General features: G+C 41.5%; 1 protein-coding gene across 4 annotated transcripts in view; it reads right to left on the bottom strand.

Annotated features, from left to right (window-relative positions):
* The window catches only part of TPGS2 (tubulin polyglutamylase complex subunit 2), a 67,039-nt gene that overhangs the window by 30,355 nt on the left and 10,752 nt on the right, over positions 1-25,932 (bottom strand). For all 4 annotated transcript variants that reach the window (XM_057698051.1, XM_057698049.1, XM_057698053.1 and 1 more), the window contains one exon: positions 13,683-13,762. In XM_057698051.1, the coding sequence (XP_057554034.1) occupies positions 13,683-13,762 (80 nt within the window). The remainder of the gene's footprint in view (positions 1-13,682; positions 13,763-25,932) is intronic.

The following is a 25,932-nucleotide window of genomic DNA, read 5'->3' as shown; positions in this document are numbered from 1 at the left end:
GCACCACATGTCTTGGTGAAACTGTACATGGCCAAGACAGCCTTCTGAACAGCAATGCCCCCAGGCTTAAGCAGCCTTCAGGATCTTACAGCTGGGGACATTAGTGCGGGAAGCCTTTGCACCTGCGGCCACCTCGCTTCAGAGATGGTGGCTGTGGCAGCCTCACTCTCAGGACTAAAATTAAGAACTGCTCATGGAGAAGAAGCTGGGTGACCTTGGGTAAGTTCTACACTCTTTCTGACCTTTGTGTTTTATCTAATTCACTCATTCATTCAACATTTATCAGTGTCTGTTGTGGAGTAACTACTGTGCTGGGCACCAGAAACAGAAAAGAATGAGGCAAGGTCCCAAGGAGGCTGCGGGTTGCTTATTCAAATCCATCTTCCTCTACTTCCTCCTTGACACATGGGTTGCTTATTCAAATCCATCTTCCTCTACTTCCTCCTTGACAGAACTCTCATTTTGTTTGACATGGTAATGTGCACAGTTGAATACTTGTCTTCAGAACCTCCTCTATAACCAGTGCTGGACATTAACCTGTAAATCCAAGTCCAATGAGGGGGTTTCTAGGAAACTGTCACTTACTTATTAAAACATGACACGTATAGCTGGCAACATCCCTTACCTTTTTCCTGCCTTGAGCTTGGAGGTGACAGGTCGGGCCTTGGTGGTCATTTGGCCATTGTAAAGGAAAAGACCAAAAGAATTACAGAGATAATGGCTGAACTCTGTCAGGGCAAATGAAGAATTTACAACTGTTTACCTCACATCTTGCCATGTCAGAAATATTAATTCTCATTTGTTGAAGCTATTCCTAGTTTAATATTATACCTCTTTTAGCCAAACATATTCCTAACTGATCCAGAGACAAATGTTAACAGATAAGTGTTGTGGACCTGTAGAGGCAGAGACAACTAGGAAGGAACAGTCAGAGAGGTAGGGGGAGAATCAGGGAGGGTGGTGCTGTAGAATCCAAGGGAGGAGAGAACTAGGTCTAGGAGAATGGTTAACAGCGAGAAACGCAGGAGAGATGTCAAGTGAGAAGATGGCTTTGACAATGAAGGGGTCCCTGGTGGTTTTTGACAAAGTGATGTCCACAGAATGGTGGTGGAGAAATAGGATGCAGAAGGGTGAAGTAACTGGGAAGTGAAGGAAGGGGACAGTAATTCACACCAGGAATCTCTGTCCTGCCACCTATTTTTATAAATAATGTTTAATCAGAATCCAGTCACACCCACGCATTTTAGTACTATCCATGGCTGCTTTTGGTGCTACAATGGCAGAGATGAAGAGCTGAGACAGAGACTGTACAGCCCACAGAGCCTAAAATATTTACTATGTGGTCCTTTAAAGAAATCATTTGCTGACCCCTGATTTAGACCATTTTTCTGCGTGCTTGGCTGTGCAAAGCAACAAATGGCCAAGTAGCTAGAGGGAGACATAAGGCTGAAAGATTTGTTTTGTTTTTAATTTTAAAGAGATGGGGAAGACCCATCAGCTGCCAGCGTAGAGGGAAGAAGTGAGGCACTGGAGAGAGGGGGATGTACCTGTCACAGCAGAGCTACTGGAATAGATGAGAGCACAATGCTAGGGCGCCATAGTGACAAGATGCTTCAGGCTGCTCTCTCCCACCAGGGATGCTAAGAATAAATTCATAGCAGGGGAATGTGAAGGACACATACGCAAAAGGGTTCAGAACCCACTCTCTGCAGACCGTAGAAAAAGCAAGGCTAAAAAGAGAGGGGATATTCTGCCAAATCGTTTGGTCTCTTGGGCCATAGTTTCACCATTAGTAAACTGAATTTTTATCTGGGGATTGAAAAGTCTAACCAATCAAGAATTATACAGCACTCTGCAACTATGAAATGTCACCGTAATGTTTAATAATAGAACTCTCCTGACCCCAGGATGCTGTGAGAATTAAGAGGCAGATGCTTTCACAGTACATGAAAGATGAAAAGCTTGGTGTAGACATTACATCTTACTGACTACCATCCTTACAAAAGGCAGGTAACAGACAGTGAACATGAATCATGTAACTGCACAAAACCAGGCAGATTGAAACTGCTGTTTAAAGCACAAAAAAGGGTGAAATACATTAAAATAAAAAGAGGTTGTTCACTTTCTTTCTCTAACCTTAGGAGACTGCACCAGGTATATAGTCATTTAGGTATTAGTTCCAACCTTTTCTTCTGCATTTGCAGCAAAGAATCACAAAATATTGGAAGTGGATGAATCCTTCAATAACACTGATGTTGAGAACTCCAATTAAGATGGTGGAGTAGAAGGATGTGGAACTCACCTCCTCCCACAAATACATCCAAAATACATCTACAAATGGAGCAATTCTCACAGAACACCTCCTGAACACTAACAGAAGATCTCACCCCCCTGAAAGGACGTGAAAGATCCCCATGTAACCGTGTAGAATGAAAGAAAGAAAAGAAAAAGAGGAAGCAGGATGGGACCTGTGCCCCTGGAAGGGGGGAGTGGAAAAAGAAGAAAGGTTCCCACACCCTGGGAAGCCACTTCCCCAGTGGGGAGATCATCTGGGACAGGAAGGGGGCTTCAGAGGCTCAGAGGAGAATGCAGCAACCAGCTTGTGGCAGGAAGAACAAGAGAGACTTGCACACACAGTCCGCACCACTGCCCTGTGTGCCCAAGCCTGAGACACGTCGCTGGTATGGGTGGGGCTGGGTGCTGGATCTCTGGGTTTAGAGAACAGACACAGGATGAGGACTGCTGTTGGCTGCACAGAGGTGGCCTGAAGGGGCTGGAATGTGGTACAGCTGCAACAGGGAGTGTTTGTGGAAGAAGCCTGGGCCTGCCACAGAAGCGAAGCGCCAATGTTAAGTGGTGCATGAAGGGAGGAGCGGGGCTGCCATTACAGTCTCTTCCTGCATGTGCCGGCCACGCCTCCGCGGGCTCTGTGAGAGCGTGCCCCCGCTGCTGCCTCAGGGCTCCTGCCTCCCAGGGCGCTCGAGTCCCAGCTGCCGCCTTGGGAGCACTGGGAGCAGATGCCAGAGGACTGCCTACTTGCAGAGCTGGGGCTGAAACCATAGCTGAGCCCCAGGGGTAGTGCAATTTAGGAAGTAGGGCTGAAATCTCACCCCAAGGTTGTGTGAGTCACAGATTTACAGCTCCACCACCAGCACTGTAAATTTAACGCCTGCAGGACATCCGAGTAGACAGCAGGTGTGCCTGCGTCTGGGGCAGGTCTGGCCTTAGCAGCTGTGGGCTTTGTGGACGTGTGCACACGGAGGCTGGGCTGGGCCAGGGTCTGAGCTGCCTCCATAGCTCCCACAGCAGGCCCAGATGTGCGACTAAGGTGGCCCTGAGACCTGACTTTGGTAGATCGGTACTGGTGGCCTTGTGAACACAATGCCCGAGGGACGCCAGGGCCACTGCTGGCATTCCCAAGGTTGAGACAGGGCCGAAGGCAGTGCCAACAACAATGTACTTTGTGAGCCCACACAACCAGTGACAGGTGATACAGCAAAGCACACTCACCGGTGAACAGTCCTGGCAGAGGTATACGTAGTGGCTCCTCTCCCAGTGGGAGTGCTCCAGTCCTATCTACCTTGCACTGTAGCTCATAAACGCAGCTCAGAAGCGGATCTGGGGGCTGCTGCTCCAACAACTAGGGAACAGACTCGGTCCCTGACAGGGCAGTGACAACCACAGGGCAAAGAGGAGGCCCCACTCAATACCCAGTGCAGGCTCTGGTCACCATAACATCAGTCACTCCTCCTATCAAGGGGATAATGACCAGCACACACTGAGGAAAGAGGCAGCAGGCATCCACAATAAAAACAGCCCTTGCACCAAAAAATAGTACACCTCACAGGCTATACAGGGATGCTCCCACATAAAAATAGCCTTCTAAGACCACTGTAGATGATAGAGCAAGAGAAACAGAAGTAAAATGAAGCAGAAGAACCACTCCCAATTAAAGACAGAATTCTTCTGAAAGAACAAACAATGAAACAGACCTCTTCAGTCTAATAGACACTGAGTTCAAAAAGGAGATAATAAAAATACTGAAGAAATTAAGAAGGGATATGGATAGAAATGCAGATTACTATAAAAAGGAACTACTTAGAAACTATAAGGAGAGGCAAGAAAAATTAGAAAATTCATTTGCCTAGACAAAAGCTGAGCTAAAGGTAATGAAGAGCAGAATGAATAATGTAGAAGAACAAATACATGTTCCCCAAAATAAAATAATGGAAATCACCCAATCAGAACAGCAGACAGAAAGCCAAATGAAAAAAAAAAAAGGAAAGCAATATAAGAGACCGAGACCTATGGGATAATAGAAAGCATGCCCATCTACACATAGTAGGGATCCCAGAAGGAAAGGAAAGAGAAAAGGGGATTGAAAATGTATTTGAAGAAATTATGGCTGAAAACTTCCTAAACCTAAAGAAGGAAACTGGTATCCAGGTACAGGAAGCACAGATAGTCCCAAACAAGGTAAATGTAAACAGACCTACACCAAGACATATTATAATAAAAATGGTAAAAGTTAAAGAGAGGATTCTAAAGGCAGCAGGAAGAAAACAAAGAGTTAATTACAAGGGAACCCCCATAAGGCTGTCAGCTGATTTCTCTGCAGAAACGCTGCAGGCCAGAAGGGAATGGCAAGATATATTGAAAGTCCTGAATGGGAAAAATCTGCAACCTAGGATGCTCTACCCAGCAAGATTACCATCAAGAATAGAAGGGGAGATAAAGAGTTTCACAGACAGGCAAAAACTAAAAGAAAATAGTAATGCTAAACCGACCCTAAAGGAAATATTGAAAGGTCTTCTCTAAATAGAAAAGAAGTAAGAATCTACAGGAAAGAGTAAATCACATAAATAATCCAATACACTGATTTAAAAAAATCAAAACATTTCTGTCAAAGTGATGATAACCACAATGAACAGCAAAAGAAAATGAAGCTGTAAAAGAGGATCAAAATCATAAAATGTGGGGCAGAAGAGTAAGAAAATGTAGATTTTTTTCCCCTAGAATGTGTTTGAGCCTATATGACTACCAGTATAAGGCAAGTAGATATAGGAAGGGGTTAACATACTTGAAAACAGGGTAACCACAAAGCAAAAAAATACAATGGAGTCACAAAAACCAAAAAGAAGAGAACATAAGCATAATACAAAAGAAACTCATAAAACCACAAAAAGAAAGAAAAAAAGAAAGGGACAAAGAAGAAATATAAAATCAATGGGAAAATAAGGTTTAAAATGGCAATAAATACACATCTATCAATAATTACCTTAAATGTCAATGGACTAAATGCTCCAGTCAAAAGACACAGAGTGGCATATTGGATTTAAAAAAAAAAAAGAGAGCCTACAATATGCTGCCTACAAGAGACCCACTTTAGGGCAAAGGACACACAAACACTGATGTGAGGGGATGGAAAAAGATACTTCATGCAAATGGAAATGACAAGAAAGAGGGGATTGCAATACTCGTATCAGACAAAATAGACTTTAGAACAAAGACTATAACAAAAGATAAAGAAGGACACTATATAATGATAAAAGGATCAATACAAGGAGAGAATATTATACTCATCAACATATAGGCACCCAATATAGGAGCACCTAAATACATAAAAATATACTAACAGACATAAAAGGAGAAATTGATGGGAATACATTCACAGCAATGGACAGATCTTCAAGAGAGAAAAATCAACAAGGCAACAGAGATCTTAAAATGATACAATAGAACAGTTAGACTTAATTGATAGTTTCAGGACATTACATTAAAAAAAAAAGCATCTTTTCAAATGTACATGGAACATTTCCTAGGATTGACCACATGCTACAGCACAAAACAAGCCTCAACAAATTTAAGAATATAGAAATTATTTTAAGCATCTTTTCTGACTGCAATGGCATGAAACTAGAAATCAACCACAGAAAAAGAAATGAGAAAAAAACAGTTACATGGAGACTAAACAACATGCTACTTAAAAACCAATGGGTCAACAATTAATATAAAGAAGAAATAAAAAAATGCCTTGAGGCAAATGACAATGAAAACACAACTATACAAAATCTATGGGATACAGCAAAAGCAATACAGGCCTTTGAGAAACAAGAAAAGTCTCAAATAAACAATCTAACCCACCTAAAAGAACTAGAAAAAGAAGAACAAACCAAACCTAAAGTCAGCATAAGGAAGGAGATAATAAAGATCAGAGAGGAAAGAGAGATTGAAAAACAATAGAAAAAAACTCAATAAACACTAAAAGCTGGTTCTTTGAAAGGGTAAACGAAATTGACAAATCTCTGGCCAGGCTCACCAAGAAGAAAAGAGAGAAGACTCATATATGAACAAAATAAGACATGAAAGAGGAGAAATCACAGCTGATACTGCAGGAAAAACAAAAAACTATGAGAACAATTATACATAAATTATATGAACAATTATATGTCAACAAATTCGACAACCTAGAAGAAATGGAAAACTTTCTAGAAACATACAGCCCACCAAAACTGAATCAAGAAGAAATAGGTAACTTGAATAGACTGACCACTAGACATGAAATACAATCTGTAATAATAATAATAATAATAATAATAATAATAATACCACCTCCCTACAAAAAAAGTCCAGGGACAGATGGCTTCACAGGCAAATTCTACCAAACATACATGGAAGAACTTACACTGATCCTTCTTAAACTATTTCAAAAGACTGAACAGGCAGGAACACTCCCAAAGACGTTCTAGGAAGTCACCATCACCCTGATACCAAAACCAAAGATACTACAAAACAAGAAAATAATAGGCTAACATCTTTGACGAATAGAGATGCAAAAGTTATCAACAAAATATCAGCAAACCAAATCCAACAACACATAAAAAAGATCATACACCACAACCAAGCTGGATTCATCCCAAGGTCACAAGGATGGTTAAACATACACAAATGAATCAATGTGATTTGCGTATGTTGAACCACATGACATAACACATTACAAAAGAAAAGACAAAAACCACATAATCATCTCAATAGATGCAGAAAAAGCATTCGATAAAATTCATCATCCATTCATGATAAAAACTCTTACCAAAGTAGGTACAGAGGGAATATATTTCAACATAATACAATAAGTCCTGTACATATGAACCTTCAAGTTGCAAACTTTCAAAGATGCAAATGTGCATTCACATGTCCAATCACTTCAGTTAGTTCCATTTGAGGAGGCACTGTTAGTTTCTGAGGCATAGGACGCTATTGTAGAATGGTACACGAAGGCTGCAGTAGCTGTCAGATTGTAATCCACTGCTATTGTGCCATCTATGACCCAAAAAAAAAGAGCTACTACCCTGACATCACTGGATCGTTTTTTAAAAGGGTAGGCAGAATTAAATCCAGCAAGAAACCAGAACCTGTGCCATCAACATCAGGCATGAGTGAAATTGCAGCTTGCCCACATCTCCTATTGCTAACGATGCTTCAGCTCTACTGTCTCCCACCTCCCTTCCCTGCTGCAGTCAGTAACTCTTCTTGCCCGTTAACTCAATGCCAGCCCGTGTATGCCAGCTGTTGTACTGCACTATGTACTTTTCAAGGTACTGTAAGATTAAAAATGTTTTCCTGATTTCATGTGTTTGTTTTTTATGTATTATTTGTGTGAAAAGTATTATAAATGTATTACAACATAGTACTATATAGCCAATTGAGTTAGTTGGGTACATAGGCTAACTTTGTTGGACTTATGAACAAACTGGACTTACTTTGTTGGACTTATGAACAAACTGAACTTACAAATGCACCCTTGGAATGGAACTCATTCATATGTAAGGGACTTACTGTAAAAGCTATTTATGACAAACCCACAGCCAATATAATACTCAATGATGAAAAGCTGAAAGCCTTCCCGCTAAATTCTGGAACAAGACAAGGATGCTCACTCTCACTACTTCTCTTCAATATAATATTGGAAGCCCTAGCCACAGCAATCAGACAAGCAAAAGAAATAAAAGGTATTCAGATTGGTAGGGAAGAAGTAAATTTGTCCTTATATGCAGATGACATGATACTACATATAGAAAACCCTAAAGACTCGACATAAAAACTATTGGAACTGATAAACAAATTCAGCAAGGGAGCAGGATACAAGATTAACATACAAGAATCAGTTGCATTTCTTTACACTAACAACGAAATATCAGAAAGGGAATGTAAACAATCCCTTTTAAAATCGCATTCAAAAAAAAAAAACAAAAAACTTAGGAATAAACCTCACCAAGGAGGTAAAAAACATATGCTGAGAACTATAAAACACTAGTAAAAGGAAGTTGAAGATGATTCAAAGAAAAGAAAAGATATCCCATGCTCTTGGATTAAAAAAATTAATACCATTGGGACTTCCTAAGTGGCGCAGTGGGTAAGAATCCACCTGCCAATGTAGGGGACATGGGTTCGATCCCTGCCCCAGGGAGATACCACATGCCGAGGAGCAACTAAGCCCATGTGCCACAACTATTGAGCCTGCGCTCTAGAGCCCGTGAGCCACAACTATTGAGCCCATGTGCCGCAACTACTGAAGCCCATGTGCCTAGAGCTCCTGCTCTGCAACAAAAGAGGCCACTGCAATGAGAAGCTCGCCCACCACAATGAAGAGTAGCCCCCGCTCGCCGCAACTAGAGAAAGCCCGTGTGCAGCAACGAAGACCCAACACAGCCAATAAAATAAATAAATAAATAAATAAATTTATATATAAAAAAAGAAAAATTAATACCATTAAAATGGCCATACTACCAAAGCCATCTACAGATTCAAGGTGATCCCTACCAAATCACCCATGACATTTTCACAGAACTAGAACAAATAATCCTAAAATTTATATGGAATCATAAAAGACCCAGAACTGCCAAAGTTATCCTAAGGAAAAAGAACAAAGCAGTAGACATAACCCTCCCAGACTTCAGACAATACTACAAAGCTACAGTAATCAAAACAGCATGGGGCTGGCATAAAAACAGACATATGGATCAATGGAACAGAATAGAGAGCCCAGAAATAAACCCACACACCTATGGACAATTAATCTTCAACAAAGGAGGCAAAACTATATAATGGGGAAAAGACAGTCTCTTCAGTGGTGCTGGAAAAGTGGAACAGCCAGCCACATGTAAATCAATGAAGTTACAACACACCCTCACATCATACATAAAAATAAACTCAAAATGGCTTAAAGACTTAAAAATATAAGACATGATACCACAAAACTTCTAGAAGAGAATATAGGCAAAACATTCTCTGACCTAAATTGTACCAATGTTTTCTTATGTCAGACTACCAAAGCAACAGAAATAAGAGCAAACATAAATAAATGAAACCTAATCAAACTTGTAAGCTTTTGCACAGCAAAGGAAACCATAAACAAAACAAAAAGACAACCTACAGACTGGGAGAAAATATTTGCAAATGATGCACCTACAAGAGCTTAATTTCCAAGATATACAAACAGCTCACACAACTCAATAACAAAAAAACCACCATATCGAAAAATGGCCGGAAGACCTAAACAGACATTTCTCCAAAGAAGACACACAGATGGCCAATAGGCACATGAAAAGATGCTCCTCATTGCTAATTATTAGAGAAATGCAAATCAAAACTACAATGAGGTACCACCTGACACCAGTCAGAATGGCCATCATTAACAAGTCTACAAATAATAAATGTTGAAGAGGGTGTGGAGAAAAGGGAACCCTCTTACACTGCTGGTGAGAATGTAAACTGGTGCAGTCATTGTGGAAAACAGTATGGAGGTTCCTCAAAAAGTTAAAAATAGAGTTGCCATATGAATGGATAAACAAGATGTGGTATATATATATACACATACGATGGAATATTAGCCATAAATAATGAAGTAATGCCATTTGCAGCAATGTGGACAGACTTAGAGATTATCATACTAAGCAAAGTCAGTCAGAAAGAGAAAGACAAATACCATGTGATATCATTTATATGTGGAATCTAAAATGAACATTTCTATGAAACAGAAACAGCCTCATAGACATAAAGAAAAGATAATCAGCCACTCAGATACTAAGTATCTACATAACTGAGAGGAAAATTCGTTCAACTCTCACAAAGATTTGTACTAGGTAGAAAATAGACTTGCAGTTGCCAATGGGGGGGGGTGTTGGGGGAGGGAAGGATTGGGAGTTTGGGATTAACAGATGCAAACTAGTATATTTAGGATGGATAAACAACAAGGTCCTACTGTACAGCACAGGGAACTATATTCAATATCCTGTTATAAACCAACATGGAAAAGAATATGAAAAAGAATATGTATGTATAACTGAGTCACTTTGCTGTACAGCAGAAATTAACACATTACAAATCAACTACATTTCAATAAAATTAAAAAAAAATAACACTAATGTGAAACCACTTATTTTATGGACGATGAACAGGAAACAGCGAAGTTATGTTATTTAGCCAAGGGCCTGAGCTGGCACAAGAGCCCCCGCTTTAAGCTGTTTTCCTCACATCACTGCCTACATAGCCTTACTAGTATCTTATCTCCATGGGCTTCCCAGAGGGCAGGGCAGAGGCAGTGGGCCTCTTCTTGGAGGGAAAAAATATTATCTGGCTATACAGATGCAGCTGTAGACAGCAGGTTTACCACATGATGGCTGTGCTCTGGCTGGGGTATCTCCAAGGACACAGTTCTCAAGGGTCAATCCCTTGGAGAAGGGACTTAACAGCTCCTTGGGACCCTCCTGCTCCTCTGGTACAGGTACTTCTGGGAGCAGGCACGACTCGGAGGAGCCCTGCCAATAATGCTCCTGTGGAAACATGCTCTTCAGTTAACCCTCGGGGGAAGAAGTGGGGTAGGGGAGTTTCAGACCAAAACTTCTGCTCTCCGTTGCTTAAGTGAAAAAACACCACATAGTGTAATGCCTCTGTTTTGAATGAAAAATACAAAAACATGTTCTTAAGGTTTATGGGGTTATAAGCCCCATTCAGAATCTGAAGACCTTTCCACAGAAAAATGTACATACTTCATAAATTAACACATATTTCAAAGAGTCCATGGAGCACTTCCCATTCATGGGCTCTTGGCAGGGGCGGGGGTTTCTGGACTACTACTCATTACCCACCCTCCACCCACAACTAGAATTACACTAACAATGGTAATCTCTTAAGTGGTAAGATCCTAGAGGACTTTTCATTTTTTAAAGTCATTTTTTGTATTTTCCAAATTTTCTATGGTGACCATTTCTTTTTTGTTGGGTAAAATCAGAGAAAAAAGTGTTATATAAAAACATAAAAGTACCCATCCAAAACTCCTATCGTCTGTGTTCATATGTTAGCTTTCAAGCACCTCATAGCCCTTCATAAAACTCAGACATGCCAACTGTTCAAGTGTATTTTTATGTTACTGATCCTAATATGTCTGTACTTCAGACACGGCATATTCTACTGTACTTAGGTCTGAGATATTTCAAATAAAGGATGCAATGGAAAATTCCAAATCTCTGTATCATTATTGTAAACTTTCATAAAACTTCCCCCAGCTAAGTATGTCTGAAGAAAATGCTCCATTTGCTATCTCAGTTAGTTAAAAATCTCTTTTTCTTGTGCGTACCCTTTAATTCTTTCAGACTGCCGATGGCTATTTACTCAGCTCTACAACTGTATTCTTCTCAATGTCAGTCTAAACTAAATGGGAACCCAAAAAAGTTGCCTTGTCCAGGAGGCAGATTAGATCCCAACGACACCAGATGTAGCCTCTATCCCCGAAAAGCCGGCGGAAGGCATGCTCCAAATGACTAAACTGCAAATCAGAAGCAAAACTGGAACAAATGGGTGAAGTCGTCTTAGAGAATTCTCGGGAATATCTGGCATAAGACACAGGAAGAATATGCCTCCGAAATCACCTCAATAAATAAGTGACATAATATGACACGGCCTTAATAGTGTTCTACCCCACACAACACATTCCTGTCCTCTCATCCTCCCATCCAGGTCTATGAATCTGGGTTTATAAGCCAGGAGTCTCCTCTTCAACAGACAGAAAAACTTCAGGATCTTACTCTTATACAGGGTCCGGAGGCAGTTCTCTCTACAGGGCTGACTTAAGCCTGTGAAGGGTCAGGAGAGATGTAATTAACAACGTCAGCAGGCCAGGCCGGCCCAGCCACCGCCGCACCAAGACTGATCAGTCAGGAGCAGTTTAACAGACAGACGCTGCTCTGGAATTCCATTTTCTCTTATGCACGTGAGTGACCATGGGAGTGGGAGCTGAGTGAGCCCCTGATAAAAGCTGTGGTGCTGCTGAGCTTGAGGTCACGGAGAGAAACCTTGACTACCAGTTACTGAGATGCCAGTGAAGCTGCTAGCGGCCCAGCCCTGGGAGGGTGAGTGCTGCTGGCAGGCACTGAACACGCCCACTACCTGCTTGGCTGGCGAGGGCAAGGCTGCCACAGTGGTGCCCTCTGTAGGAGGGGCAGCCTGGCAGAGCAAAGAGGGCATGTGCTTAGAGGTAGACAACTGAGTTCACATTCAGGCTCTGCTACTCGGCAGCTTTGTGGCCCAGGACAAGTTCTTTGACCTCTCTGACCCTGTCTCTTCATCTATAACACAGAGATATCAATAACTATCCTGCAGGATTATTTTGAGGATTAAATGAAATAACTTATCTGATATGTGTTCACAGCACTCACTAAACGGCAGGGTAACTTCTTGCTGTCTAGTCAATCCACTTGCTGTTATTCAGCCATGGTGGTTTTCCAAAGCGGAAATCTGACTTTTCTACTTAAAACATTTCAATGGCTCCCCTTCGCTCCCAGGATAAAGAACAAAATCCTGATGATCTAAGAAGCCCTGCATGTCCTGGTCCTTGTCAACCTCTCTCCCTTGTTCCCCTGTGCTCTAGCCACATGGACCTTTCTTTATGCTCTTGGAAAATGTAATCCTTTCTATCTTGAAGCCTTCACACAGGCTAAATGCCCCTTCTTCCCAGATACCATCTACTTACTGGTTAACAACTTCTCGTAACTTCTTTGGGAAAAACGTTTCTCAACCTCCAGACTAGGTCAGGCCTCCTGACAATGCTCCCTTTACTTCTCCTTCACAGAACTTGATCTGCTTTGTAATCATACTTGAAATGACTTATACTATGACTTCGTAAGATCATAGTGCTCTTTTTTGATTACCACTGAATCTCCAGGACTCAACATCAAGCACAATGCCTGGCCCATTTCAAGAGCTTAAAACTTTTATTGAATAAATGAATGAATGTAAGTTCAGAGGACAGTTGGAAAGCATTCACTATTAATCTGGTTAGTATTGATACTTCTCTGCAACACAACCACTTTCTGGCTGGCATGCTTATTCATATGTAATTCTTCCTCTCCTCGCTGGATTTTCAGCTTTGTTGTATACATATACAACTTCAAATGCTCCACTGCCTCCATACGACAGGCTCAGAGGAGATGCTCTGTGCTGGGGAGACGGCATGGAACGGAAGGGAGTGTTAAGTGGCCTGAACAGAAACAGAAAGGTGAACTCTATCTTGAAGGTGGCTGTGGCCTGAGATAAGAATAGGTTTCCTGTCCAATCTTTCCTTTTCAGAAGCATTTAAGTTGAGCTCTGTTTGTTGGGGAGTGAGGATTCAACAGGGCAACACTTACTTGTTCCCACGAAGAAATCATATGACGTTCAGCAGGCGCCTTTTCTATGATGGTCACCTCTGTCACACCTGGGGATGATTCTGGAAGAGGAAATAGAGAGTCTGTAGAGTTGCAATTGGACCACACACATATTTCTACACTAGGGGTTGACTAACTGTTGAAGACTGCTCTAGGAATACCAGATCCCTCTGAGCAGCATTTATTACCCCTGTGACAAAAGCAGTCGGTCCCTCAAAGGCACTTGGTCCCATAACCTAAGACCAGGTAGTCTTCCTGGTAATAATTATGCCAGTTAACTTTCTATGCATCATAAATTTTCCCTCAAGTTTTCAGAAGGCTCAAATCTTGGGATGCAACAACAGCCCAATATGCCAGCTAAGAATTCTGGACTCGGGAGAGAAAAGATGGCGGCGAAGCAGAGAGACGTGGAGTGCATCCCTCTCCACAGATGCATTGGGAATGCACGGAAGGACGCAGTAATTCCCACACAGAACCAGCTGAACACCAGCAGACGGCCTCGGACACCAAAAGGACTGCGGGGAGCCCGACATAGCCGGTAGGGAGGCATCTACGACGGCTCAAAGAGGGTGAAGCGGCGGAGCTGTGGCAGACGGGAGGGAGTGAGAAACATGCGGAGGGTCCGCAGCGTAGCTCAGCGTTCCCGGACCGAGACATCGATCCGCGGCTGAACGGAGAGTCCGGGAGCGGAAGCGTGGGAACCGGAGAGCTGGTTCAGGGTGAGAAACATTGTTGCTGGTAGGGTGACGGACCGAGAGGACAGGAGGGAGGAGGTCCGCGGCGAGGAGTGCCCGCCCCTGAGAGCTACCCGGCCATGATGGCAGCTGGATGCTGCAGGCTCACGGGCGGGGGGGGAGGAGCCGCGTGCATAGCCTCTCTCTCTCTTTTGGCGCCTCTGCAACAGGCAGTGGAGAGACGCCCTGAGGGCCACCTAAGGCGCTCAGGGATAACAAGCACCCTCAGGCACTCGGGCGGGGCTAGATTAAAACCCCTTGCAACGCCAGCAGCAGGGAGGTTGCTGAGAGAGAAAAAAAAAAAACAACAACAGCAACAACAACAACAAAAAACCCAAGAGAGGCGCAACTCTAAGTTTACGCCTGAGCCACGGGCGTCCCTCTGCAACAGGCACCTCCAAGCCTGACTGAAACAACAGTGCGCCACTGCTCACTCACTCCCAGGAGAAGGAGCCACTATTGTACCCTCTCCCTCCCCACACACCGACGCTAACAGACGAACAATAAAGGAACCTCTGCTGGTCACAGAATAATGCAAAAAAACCCAAGGCAAGGAGAAGGACACTTACAGCTGAGACGCTAAGGAAACAGAAATAGTAGTATCAATACCTATTGAACTGGTCCATTCTGGGATCAGTTCTGGATTTTTTTTTTTCTTTTTCTTTTTCTCTCTCTCTCTTTTTTTTTTTTTTTTATTAAATAAGATCTTAGCCCTAAGGGATCTACAAGTTTTATAACATAATTTTTTAATGATATCTTTTATTCTTTTTTTTTTTTTTTTTTTTGCCTTTCTACATACTTCCATATCTAGCTTAGTTTTTGGTAGTACGGACAATATATCTCTCATACTTTCCTTTCATCCCTATCTTTTATACATTTCTATTCCTTTCTTTTTATTTGCATATTTCCAACCACATTATGCTCTTCTGTTCCCCTTTCTTCCAGCCATTTTAAGTTTATTTTATCTTAACATACTTATAGGCAACACTATCGGTCTGCTCAGACTCCTTGCTCTATTCTCCAGATGACGCACTGCCTTGGTATTTAATATTAGGCTTTTGTCTTTATCTTAGTTCTTAGTACAGTTGTCTAATTACATTCTGAGAATCTCCATTCTCTCTGGTGGTACTCTGGCTCTTTTCTATATTTGATCCTAGCTTACAAAATCTCCCTGGATTAATGTCTGTATATGTAAGGTGTTATTTGTTTGTTTGTTTGCTTTTGCTTTTGTCTCTGATTTGTTCTGTTTCAGTTGTCAATTTTTGTTGGGTTTCTCTTTGAATATCTAATAGCACACTGGGGTTCTGTCAGGTCTTTCTAGGGCCTTATGTCCTAACGGATTCAGTAATTGTGTGTCTTATATATGTATGTGTTTCCTAGACTTAATATTTGTTTAATCCAATACTTGGACATTAGTCTGAGGCTTGGACAGTCTTCTATAAACACCTCTATCGCCAGGACAAGCAACCCAAAAAGTTTGGACAACCATGAGGAAACAAAGAAACACCATGCAGGCAAAGGAGCAGGAAAAAACCCAACAAGACCAAATAAATGAGGAGGAAATAGGAAAAATGCTTGAAAAAGAATTTAGAGTAATGATAGTAAAAATCATACAAAATCTCGATAACAAAATAGAGAAAGTACAAGAAACAGTTCATAAGAACTCAGAAAAACAAACAGCAATGGATAACAAAATAACTGAAATTAAAAATACTCTAGATGCTATAACCAGAATGACTGAGGCAGAAGAACGAATAAGTGAGGTGGAAGATACAATGGAGGAAATAAACGCCACAGAGCAGGAAAAAGAAAAAAGAATAAAAAGAATAGAAGACAGTCTCAGAGATCTCAGTGATAACATTAAGCGTACCAACATTCGAATTATAGGCATCCCAGAAGAAGAAGAAAACAAAGAAGGGTCTGAGAAAATATTTGAAGAGGTTATAGTGGAAAACTTCCCCAACATGGGAAAGGAAATAATTCACCAAGTCCAAGAAGCACAGAGAGTCCCATACAGAATAAACCCAAGGAGAAATACACCAAGACACATATTAATCAAACTAACGACAATTAAACACAAAGAAAAAATAGTAAAAGCAGCAAGAGAAAAGCAACAAACAACATATAAGGGAAAACCCATAAGGATAACAGCTGACCTTTCTACAGAAACTCTGCAGACCAGAAGGGAATGGCAGGATATACTGAAAGTCCTAAAAGACAAAAACCTACAGCCAAGAATACTCTACCCAGCAAGAATCTCATTCAGATTTGAGGGAGAAATCAAAAGCTTTCCAGACAAACAAAAGTTAAGAGAATTCAGCACCACCAAACCAGCCTTACAACAAGTACTAAAGGAACTTCTCTAAGTAGGAAACACAAGAAAAGGAAAACACCTACAAATACAAACCCAAAACAATTAAGAAAATGGTCATTGGAACACACATGTCAATAATCACCTTAAATGTAAATGGATTAAATGCTCCAACCAAAAGACACAGACTGGCTGAATGGATACAAAAACAAGACCCTTCTATATGCTGCCTACAAGAAACCCACTTCAGACCAAGGGATACATATAGACTGAAAGGAAAGGGATGGAAAAAGATATTCCATGCAAATGGAAGTCAAAAGAAAGCTGGAGTAGCAATATTCATATCAGACAAATTAGACTTTAAAGTAAAGATTATTAAAAGAGACAAGGAAGGACACTACATAATGATCAAGGGATCCATTCAAGAAGAACATATCACAATGGTAAATATCTATGCCCCCAATATAGGAGCACCTCAATACATAAGGCAAATGCTAACAGCTATAAAAGGGGACATCGACAGTAGCACAATAATAGTGGGAGACTTGAACACCCCACTTACATCAATGGACAGATCATCCAAACAGAAAATAAATAAAGACACACAAGCTTTAAATGACACATTAGACCATCTCGACTTCATTGATATTTATAGGACATTCCATCCAAAAATGACAGAATACACTTTCTTCTCAAGTGCACACGGAACATTTTCCAGGATAGATCACATCTTGGGTCACAAATCAAACCTCGGCAAATTCAAGAAAATTGAAATCATATCAAGCATCTTCTCAGACCACAACACCATGAGACTAGATATCAATTACAGGGAAAAAACTGCAAAAAATACAAACACATGGAGGCTAAACAATTCACTCTTAAACAACCAAGGAATCACTAAAGAAATCAAAGAGGAAATCAAAAAATATCTAGAAACAAATGACAACGAAAACACAACAACCCAAAACCTATGGGATGCAGCAAAAGCAGTTCTAAGAGGGAAGTTTACAGCAATACAGTCCTACCTTAAGAAACAAGAAAATGATCGAATAAACAACCTAACCTTACACCTAAAACAACTAGAGAAAGAAGAACAAAGAAACCCCAAAGGGAGCAGAAGGAAAGAAATCATAAAGATCAGAGCAGAAATAAATGAAAAAGAAAGGAAAGAAACCATAAGAAAAATAAATAAAACTAAAAGCTGGTTCTTTGAGAAGATTAACAAAATTGACAAACCATTAGCCAGACTCATCAAGAAAAAAAGGGAGAAGATGCAAATCAAAAGAATTAGAAATGAAAAAGGAGAAGTAACAACAGACACCTCAGAAATACAAAACATCATGAGAGACTACTACAGGCAACCATATGCCAATCAATTGGATAACCTGGAAGAAATGGATACATTCTTAGAAAAATACAATCTTCCAAGACTGAACCAGGAAGAAATAGAAACCATGAACAGACCAATCACAAGTACGGAAATTGAGGCAGTGATTAAAAATCTCCCAACACACAAAAGCCCAGGACCAGATGGGTTCACGGGCGAATTCTATCAAACATTTCGAGAAGAGTTAACACCTATGCTTCTCAAACTCTTCCAAAACATTGCAGAAGGCGGAGCACTCCCAAACTCATTCTACGAGGCCACCATCACCCTGATACCAAAACCAGGCAAAGATGTCACAAAAAAAGAAAACTACAGACCAATATCACTGATGAATATAGATGCAAAAATCCTCAACAAAATACTAGCTAACAGACTCCAACAGCACATTAAAAAAATCATCCACCATGATCAAGTGGGGTTTATTCCTGGGATGCAAGGATTCTTCAATATACGCAAATCAATCAACGTGATACATCATATCAACAACTTGAAGGATAAAAACCATATGATCATTTCAATAGATGCAGAAAAAGCTTTTGACAAAGTTCAACATCCATTTATGATAAAAGCTCTCCAGAAAATGGGCATAGAAGGAAATCACCTCAACATAATAAAAGCCATATATGAGAAACCAAAAGCCAATATCGTTCTCAATGGGGAAAAACTGGAAGAATTCCCTCTAAGAACAGGAACAAGACAAGGGTGTCCACTCTCACCACTATTATTCAACATAGTTTTGGAAGTTTTAGCCACAGCAATCAGAGAAGAAAAAGAAATCAAAGGAATCCAAATTGGAAACGAAGAAGTAAAATTGTCACTCTTTGCAGATGACATGATATTATATATAGAAAACCCTAAAGACTCTACCAGAAAACTGCTAGCACTCATTGATGAGTTTAGTAAAGTAGCAGGATACAAAATTAATGCACAGAAATCTCTTGCATTCCTATACACTAACAACGGAAGAGCAAAAAGAGAAATGAAGGAAACTCTCCCATTCACCATTGCAACAAAAAGAATAAAATACCTAGGAATAAACCTGCCTAAGGAGGCAAAAGATCTGTACGCAGAAAACTTTAAGACATTGATGAAAGAAATCAAAGAGGACACAAACAGATGGAGGGACATACCATGTTCCTGGATTGGAAGAAACAACATCATGAAAATGACTGTACTACCCAAAGCAATTACAGATTCAATGCAATCCCGATCAAATGACCAATGGCATTTTTCACAGAACTAGAGCAAGAAATCTTACGATTTGTATGGAAACACAAAAGACCCCGAATAGCCAAAGCAATCTTGAGAAGGAAAAATGGAGTTGGTGGAATCAGGCTTCCTGACTTCAAACTATACTACAAGGCCATAGTGATCAAGACAGTATGGGACTGGCACAAAAATAGAAAGGAAGATCAATGGAATAGAATAGAGAACTCAGAAGTGAGCCCAAACACATATGGGCACCTTATCTTTGACAAAGGAGGCACGAGTATACAATGGAAAAAATACAGCCTCTTCAGGAAGTGGTGCTGGGAAAATTGGACAGCTACATGTAAAAGAATGAAATTAGAACACTTCCTAACACCATACACAAAAATAAACTCAAAATGGATTAAAGACCTACATGTAAGGCCAGACACTATAAAACTCCTAGAGGAAAACATAGGCAGAACACTCTATGACATAAATCAAAGCAACATCCTTTTTGACCCACCTCCTAGAATCATGGAAATAAAATCAAGAATAAACAAATTGGACCTCATGAAACTTAAAAGCTTTTGCACAGCGAAAGAATCCATAAACAAGACTAAAAGGCAACCCTCAGAATGGGAAAAAATAATTGCCTATGAAACAACGGACAAAGGATTAACCTCCAAAATATACAAGCAGCTCATGAAGCTTAATACCAAAAAAGCAAATAGCCCAATCCACAAATGGGCAGAAGACCTAAATAGACATTTCTCCAAAGAAGACATACAGATGGCCAACAAACACATGAAAAGATGTTCAACGTCACTCATCATCAGAGAAATGCAAGTCAAAGCCACAATGAGATATCATCTCACACCGATCAGAATGGCCATCATCACAAAATCTGGAAACAACAAATGTTGGAGAGGGTGTGGAGAAAAGGGAACTCTCCTGCACTGTTGGTGGGACTGTAAGTTGGTACAGCCACTATGGAAAACAATTTGGAAGTTCCTTAAAAAACTACAAATAGAACTACCATATGATCCAGTAATCCCACTCCTGGGCATATACCCAAAGAAAACCATAATCGCAAAAGAAACTTGTACTATAATGTTTATTGCAGCACTCTTTACAATAGCCAGGACATGGAAGCAACCTAAATGCCCATCAACAAATGAATGGATACAGAAGATGTGGCATATATATACAATGGAATATTACTCAGCTATAAAAAGGGATGAGATGGAGCTATATGTCATGAGGTGGATAGAACTACAATCTGTCATACAGAGTGAAGTAAGTCAGAAAGAGAAGGACAAATATTGTATGCTAACTCACATATACGGAATCTAAAAATGGTACTGATGAACTCAGTGACAAGAACAAGGATGCAGATACAGAGAATGGACTGGAGAACTTGAGGTATGGGAGGGGGCGGGGGGTGAAGGGGAAACTGAGACGAAGCGAGAGAGTAGCACAGACACATATATACTACCAACTGTAAAACAGTCAGTGGGAAGTCGTTGTATAACAAAGGGAAGTCGTTGTATAACAAAGGGAGTCCAACTTGAAGATGGAAGATGCCTTAGAGGACTGGGGCGGGGAGGACTGGGGTGGGGAGGGTGGGGGGGACTCAAGGGGGGGGAGTCAAGGAAGGGAGGGAATATGGGGATATGTGTATAAAAACAGATGATTGAACCTGGTGTACCCCCCCAAAAAAAAAAAAAAAAAAGAATTCTGGACTCCACCTATCCTAGTCCTGCTTTAGGCATTCACTATGTGTGACTTTACATGAGTGTTCTCTTCTCTTTGCATTCAGTAAGATAAAAATTACAATACTTTCCTTGATAAGGGAAGCAGAGGAAACAGAAATGAAGGTGCTTTGGAAAAGCAAAATGTATCATATATACAATTTTTCTTCTGCCTTCTGTTCAACGTTCTTTCTAATATGTTGGGAAGCATGGTACTGTGGTAGAAAACCACTGTGAGCTTCAAGCCATTTGACCTTGCTATGCCCATGATTAGACAGGATGGAAGACACTGTCCCTTCAAGGGTGGTCCTATTTGATACTGTTCCACAAAGCTAAGATAGTGAATAACAAATGTTATTATTCAATTTTACAGCAAGGATACTGAGGCTGGGAGGTTAAGACACAAAGCCAGTCCTCTGACCACAAGTATGGGTCTAGTTGAGAAATGAAGACTATGTGCAAAAGTCACTACATGCCCCTTGGCATAGCACTTTAACGCAACTATCCTATACAAATGCAGAGTTTAGCTTTAATCAGTCTTAGCAACCTGCCACTCCACCTGCAGCAGGACAGAATACAGAATTCTTTGCCAACAGCCCAGCTGGTTACATAGGGATGTCATCTGACTATATTCACAGGGCGATCTAGTGTCTAGGGTGGCAAGAGGATACACATGTAACATAAGTATCTCAAATTAAGTTTTGCTGAGGCATCCACTTCAAATACATCCATCTTGAATAAACAAATTGCCAGCCGTATGACACAGCTACTAACTACATAAGTAGATAAGGAACCAGGCTACCACCAACCACAAAGATCCCCTTTTAGAAAGCCCTGGGTAACCTGGATAACTGACCACTTGAGCGACCCACCTTTTCCTTTCTCATGCCCTAATTCTTGCTCCTATGTGTTAAATTCAGCAGTAAAAAGTGAACCCACAAAACCCCAGACACCCAACCCTGGGGCCATAATAAAGGCAAAGACCCAGTTCTGCTTGCTCAGTCTCAGCTACCTGGCTGTACCATGTACCCTCCAGGACCTGTGCATGATAAAAAATTTTTTTCAAAGTCCCCTGATGGTAGTTGCTGAGGTGTATCTTCAATCATGATAAAACCCACAGTGGCTGGTCCAGCCACAACATCAGCTCCAGTCAGGGAAATGTCTATGGGGCTCATCCAAGTAGTACCGGCCCAGGTGTGTGCCTCAGGTATTCCTAGCCAACAGCATCACTATCAATAGGCCAAGACAGACACAAACACAGCATTCTTCGGTTTATAACAGACCTATGCGGAGGGGCTACAGGCTCAGACAGAACTGCTGTGAGGCACTGCAGATGAAAGCATATCATTTTCAACCTTTGAACACCTCCAGGATAGGACAGCTGGTCAACATACTGACTTTAAAAACTTTCATATAGCAAGTTGCTTAGGAAGTACCCACTGCAGAGACCCTGCTATCCAAGACTTCAGCACTGATAAGGAGGAGGTGCTGGGGATGAGGAAGAGAGGGACCCACAATAAGTTCCATGTGTATACTGCTTTATTTCTGGGAACTGGCACAAGTTATCTCATTTACTCTTTCAATAATTGTGTGAAGCAGGCATCATTATTTTAAAGATAAGGAAACAGGTTCCGTGATATTAAATAACTTCACAGAACTAAATCTCTGACCACAGCTGCAGATACCAAGCCTAATGCTTTTCCTACCATGTTGCCTTAGTAGCTAATTCCAACACGAGGGAAAGTTGTCCCCACACCACCAAGCAATTTTCAGACACCAGCTAGATGTCCTACAATTCAACTCAATCCTGACACTATCTACCAGGAGAAAGCATCAGATCCCACAGGTTAAGAGCTCAGTCCCACAAAACTGCCCTTACTTCAGATGCTAACTGCAGGTCCAGGTTGTTACCTGTGCTTCTGACAGACTGGCTATAAATCAGGGTTCCTATGGTCCCCTCCTTGGGTTGGATTAGTTTGCTAGAGAACTCAAGAAACCCATTTATTCACTAGATTACTGGTTTATTATAAAGAACATGACAGATCAACAGGGAGATAAGATGTATGGGGCAAGGTTCTGAACAAAGGGGCTTCTGTCCTCGTCGAGTTTGGGGCCTGGCCCAGTGGCATGAGGAAGTGTCTGGAAGCTCTCTGCACCCTCTTCTTTTGGTTTTTTATGGAGGATTCACTGCATAGGCATGCCTGATTAAATAACTGGCCATTGGCAAATGACTCAACTTCCAGCCTCTCTCTCCTCCCTGGAAATCAGGTGGGGGAGTGAACGTTCCAACCCTCTAATCCTGGTTGGTTCCCTTGGGAAGCAGCCCCATCTTTAGGTTACCCAACAGCTTTCAGAAAGTCACCTCATTAACATAACAAAAGAAACCTTCTTTTCTCTTATCCCTTCGGAAATTTGAGGGGTTTTAGGAACTCTGCCTGACACAGGGATGAAGTCTAAATACATATTTATTATAAATCATAATACCACAGATAACCAAAAACATCATGAGGATGTTTCGAAAGCAACAGCAATACGAAGTTGTGTCTGGTTTACTAATATGCCACACAACAAGTAGTATCTGACTAGACACAGCCATCCCTACCCTCCTGCCTTTGTGACCAATGACAAGCATTTGTGAGCTGCCTGGCTGGAATAATCCGCATGGCAGAGTATGAAATAAAATACTGAATGAAGATATGAAAGGCACGTCTTCAGACACAGCACAGTCTGCTCTAGGTAACCATGACGGGCCACAGATGAAAACTCTCTGTGGTAGCTTACTCCAAAGTTGGGTGCGATCACTTCCTTCCCTCCCTGCCCATACCAGTTCCCCATTGAGAGGTGAAGTCTATTTCTCTCCCTCTGTGAAGAGAGGTTAACAGGGGTTAGCCTGTGACTGCCTTGAGATGGCGAACAGATGCCATGCAAGTTTTGGACTTGAAGAGGACTGGCAGTTCCCGTTTCTTCTCTTTTTGCTCTGGGCCATCACATACTAAATCCAAGCTACTCTTCTGGACAGAGAGGCCATGCTAAGGAGCACTGAGAGGCCAGACACGGGAGTGCAGAAGCCATCTGGGACTTCCAGCCTAGATGAGCCATCAGATAATTCCAGTCCCAGCTGTTATCTCATTGTAAATACTTAAGAGACTCAAAATGAGAATAGTCCCACCTGAGCCTAGTCAACCCACAGGACTGGGAGACACAGTAAATTGCTGTTTCAAACCACTGGTTTGGGGTGGTCTGTTACCCAGGAATAAATAACTGGAACACCCTCCCTAGTAGAAAATAGTCTCAGAGTCAATAATCTCTGAGGTATTTAATGAGGAACTGCTATGTCCTTAGCTTGGGAAAAATTACTGCCAGAGGTTAGGAATTTAAGTAGGAGACTGTCTCATGAAATTTATTGCCTGGTTAGACAAACAAAAGTGAAAACTTCAAGATAATAATACATAATCCAAGATATGACACTGAAGGTCTTTAGAGTCAGAAAAGAAAACTTAAAAGACTACATAAGATTATCCAAAGAGAACAAGTTAACAGTTTATTACACAATCAAAGAATTAGGTAAGGATAATACATGAAGCCAGGGCTTGAAGGTGAGGCATCTGGAAGGCTAGGGATGGAGTAGGGTGGCCTGCACATAGCCAACTTGAGGTTAGTATCTTTAGAAGGACCAGCTTGTAGGGTTCACCTTTGGCTGGTGCCTGGGAATCTGGCCTTTGCATGTGTTCTACATTGATAAGGCTGTTTTGCCCATCTTTGGCTAAACCACTAAGCATCTGCTATCCTTTTGGGAGTCTAAAATTTCCACAGTGTCATGGGCAGAGCTCATTAACAATTCCCAGGAAATAAAAATAGAACCTGGATAATAAGACAAAGTCTAACCGTTTTCCCCCCTTTGGCTTTGGTCTAGTTGCTTATAGGGTACTCCTTGCAGAGGCCTTGCACCCAGCACTTCAGACCAGAGTTCCTAGTGCAAAACGGCTGCACCTGACACTTCAGCCTGACTCCACACTAGGTTCAGGTTTTAGTAAGTTCTAAGAGAACAGAACAGTTATCCCCTGGAAGGTTGATTCAAGTTCAGGCTAGGCTTTTAGACAACCCAGTAGCTACCACAAAAACCTGTCACATACTAAATCTTGCCACCCTGCTACCCACAGAAATGGAGTCCCTGGAGCATGACTGTATAGAAACCACAACCCTGATACTATTCTAGTCGGCCTGACCTAGGAAGTGAGCCTCTCCCAAATGCCAAAGAGGAATGGCTCACAGATGGGAGGAGTTTTATGAGAGGGGAGAAGGCTGGTGGGATACACAGTAACCTCCCACACCCAAGTCACAGAAGTGAGAAGCTATCCCTTGGGATTCTGCCCAAAAGGTGGAGTTGATAGCCCTCACCTGAGCCTTAGAGCACGGGACAGGGAAACTCTTAAATGTTTACACAGATTCCCAGGTATGCATATGCCAGCCTACTCACACATGGGGCTATTTGGAAGGAACGAGGTATGCTTACTGTAGAGAACAAACAGGTGAAATATGGCTTAGGCATATTGAAGCTCTTAGAAGGAATACAGCTTCCTTTTTGGAAGCAGTGATTCCCACCCCTTTAGGGTGGCAGTGATTCACTGTAGGCCTCACAAAAAGGGAATACAGAGGTAATAAAGGGGAAAAAAGTGGACACAACTGCCAAAAGGGCGGCCCTAGAACCCGTGACTTGGCAGCTGCTCCTCATACCTTAAAGGTTAGATCCATCCAATTATTCCCCAATCTACACAAAGTAAGAATTAGAAAAAGACTGAGAACTGCACTTCGATAGAGATCTAGGAGGCCATGGGTGGCTAGCTAATGAATACGGGCA

This window comes from Hippopotamus amphibius, chromosome 11 (assembly GCF_030028045.1).
Source record: "Hippopotamus amphibius kiboko isolate mHipAmp2 chromosome 11, mHipAmp2.hap2, whole genome shotgun sequence".
Classification (NCBI taxonomy): Eukaryota; Metazoa; Chordata; class Mammalia; order Artiodactyla; family Hippopotamidae; genus Hippopotamus; species Hippopotamus amphibius.
This window is presented reverse-complemented; position numbering and strand designations above follow the sequence as displayed.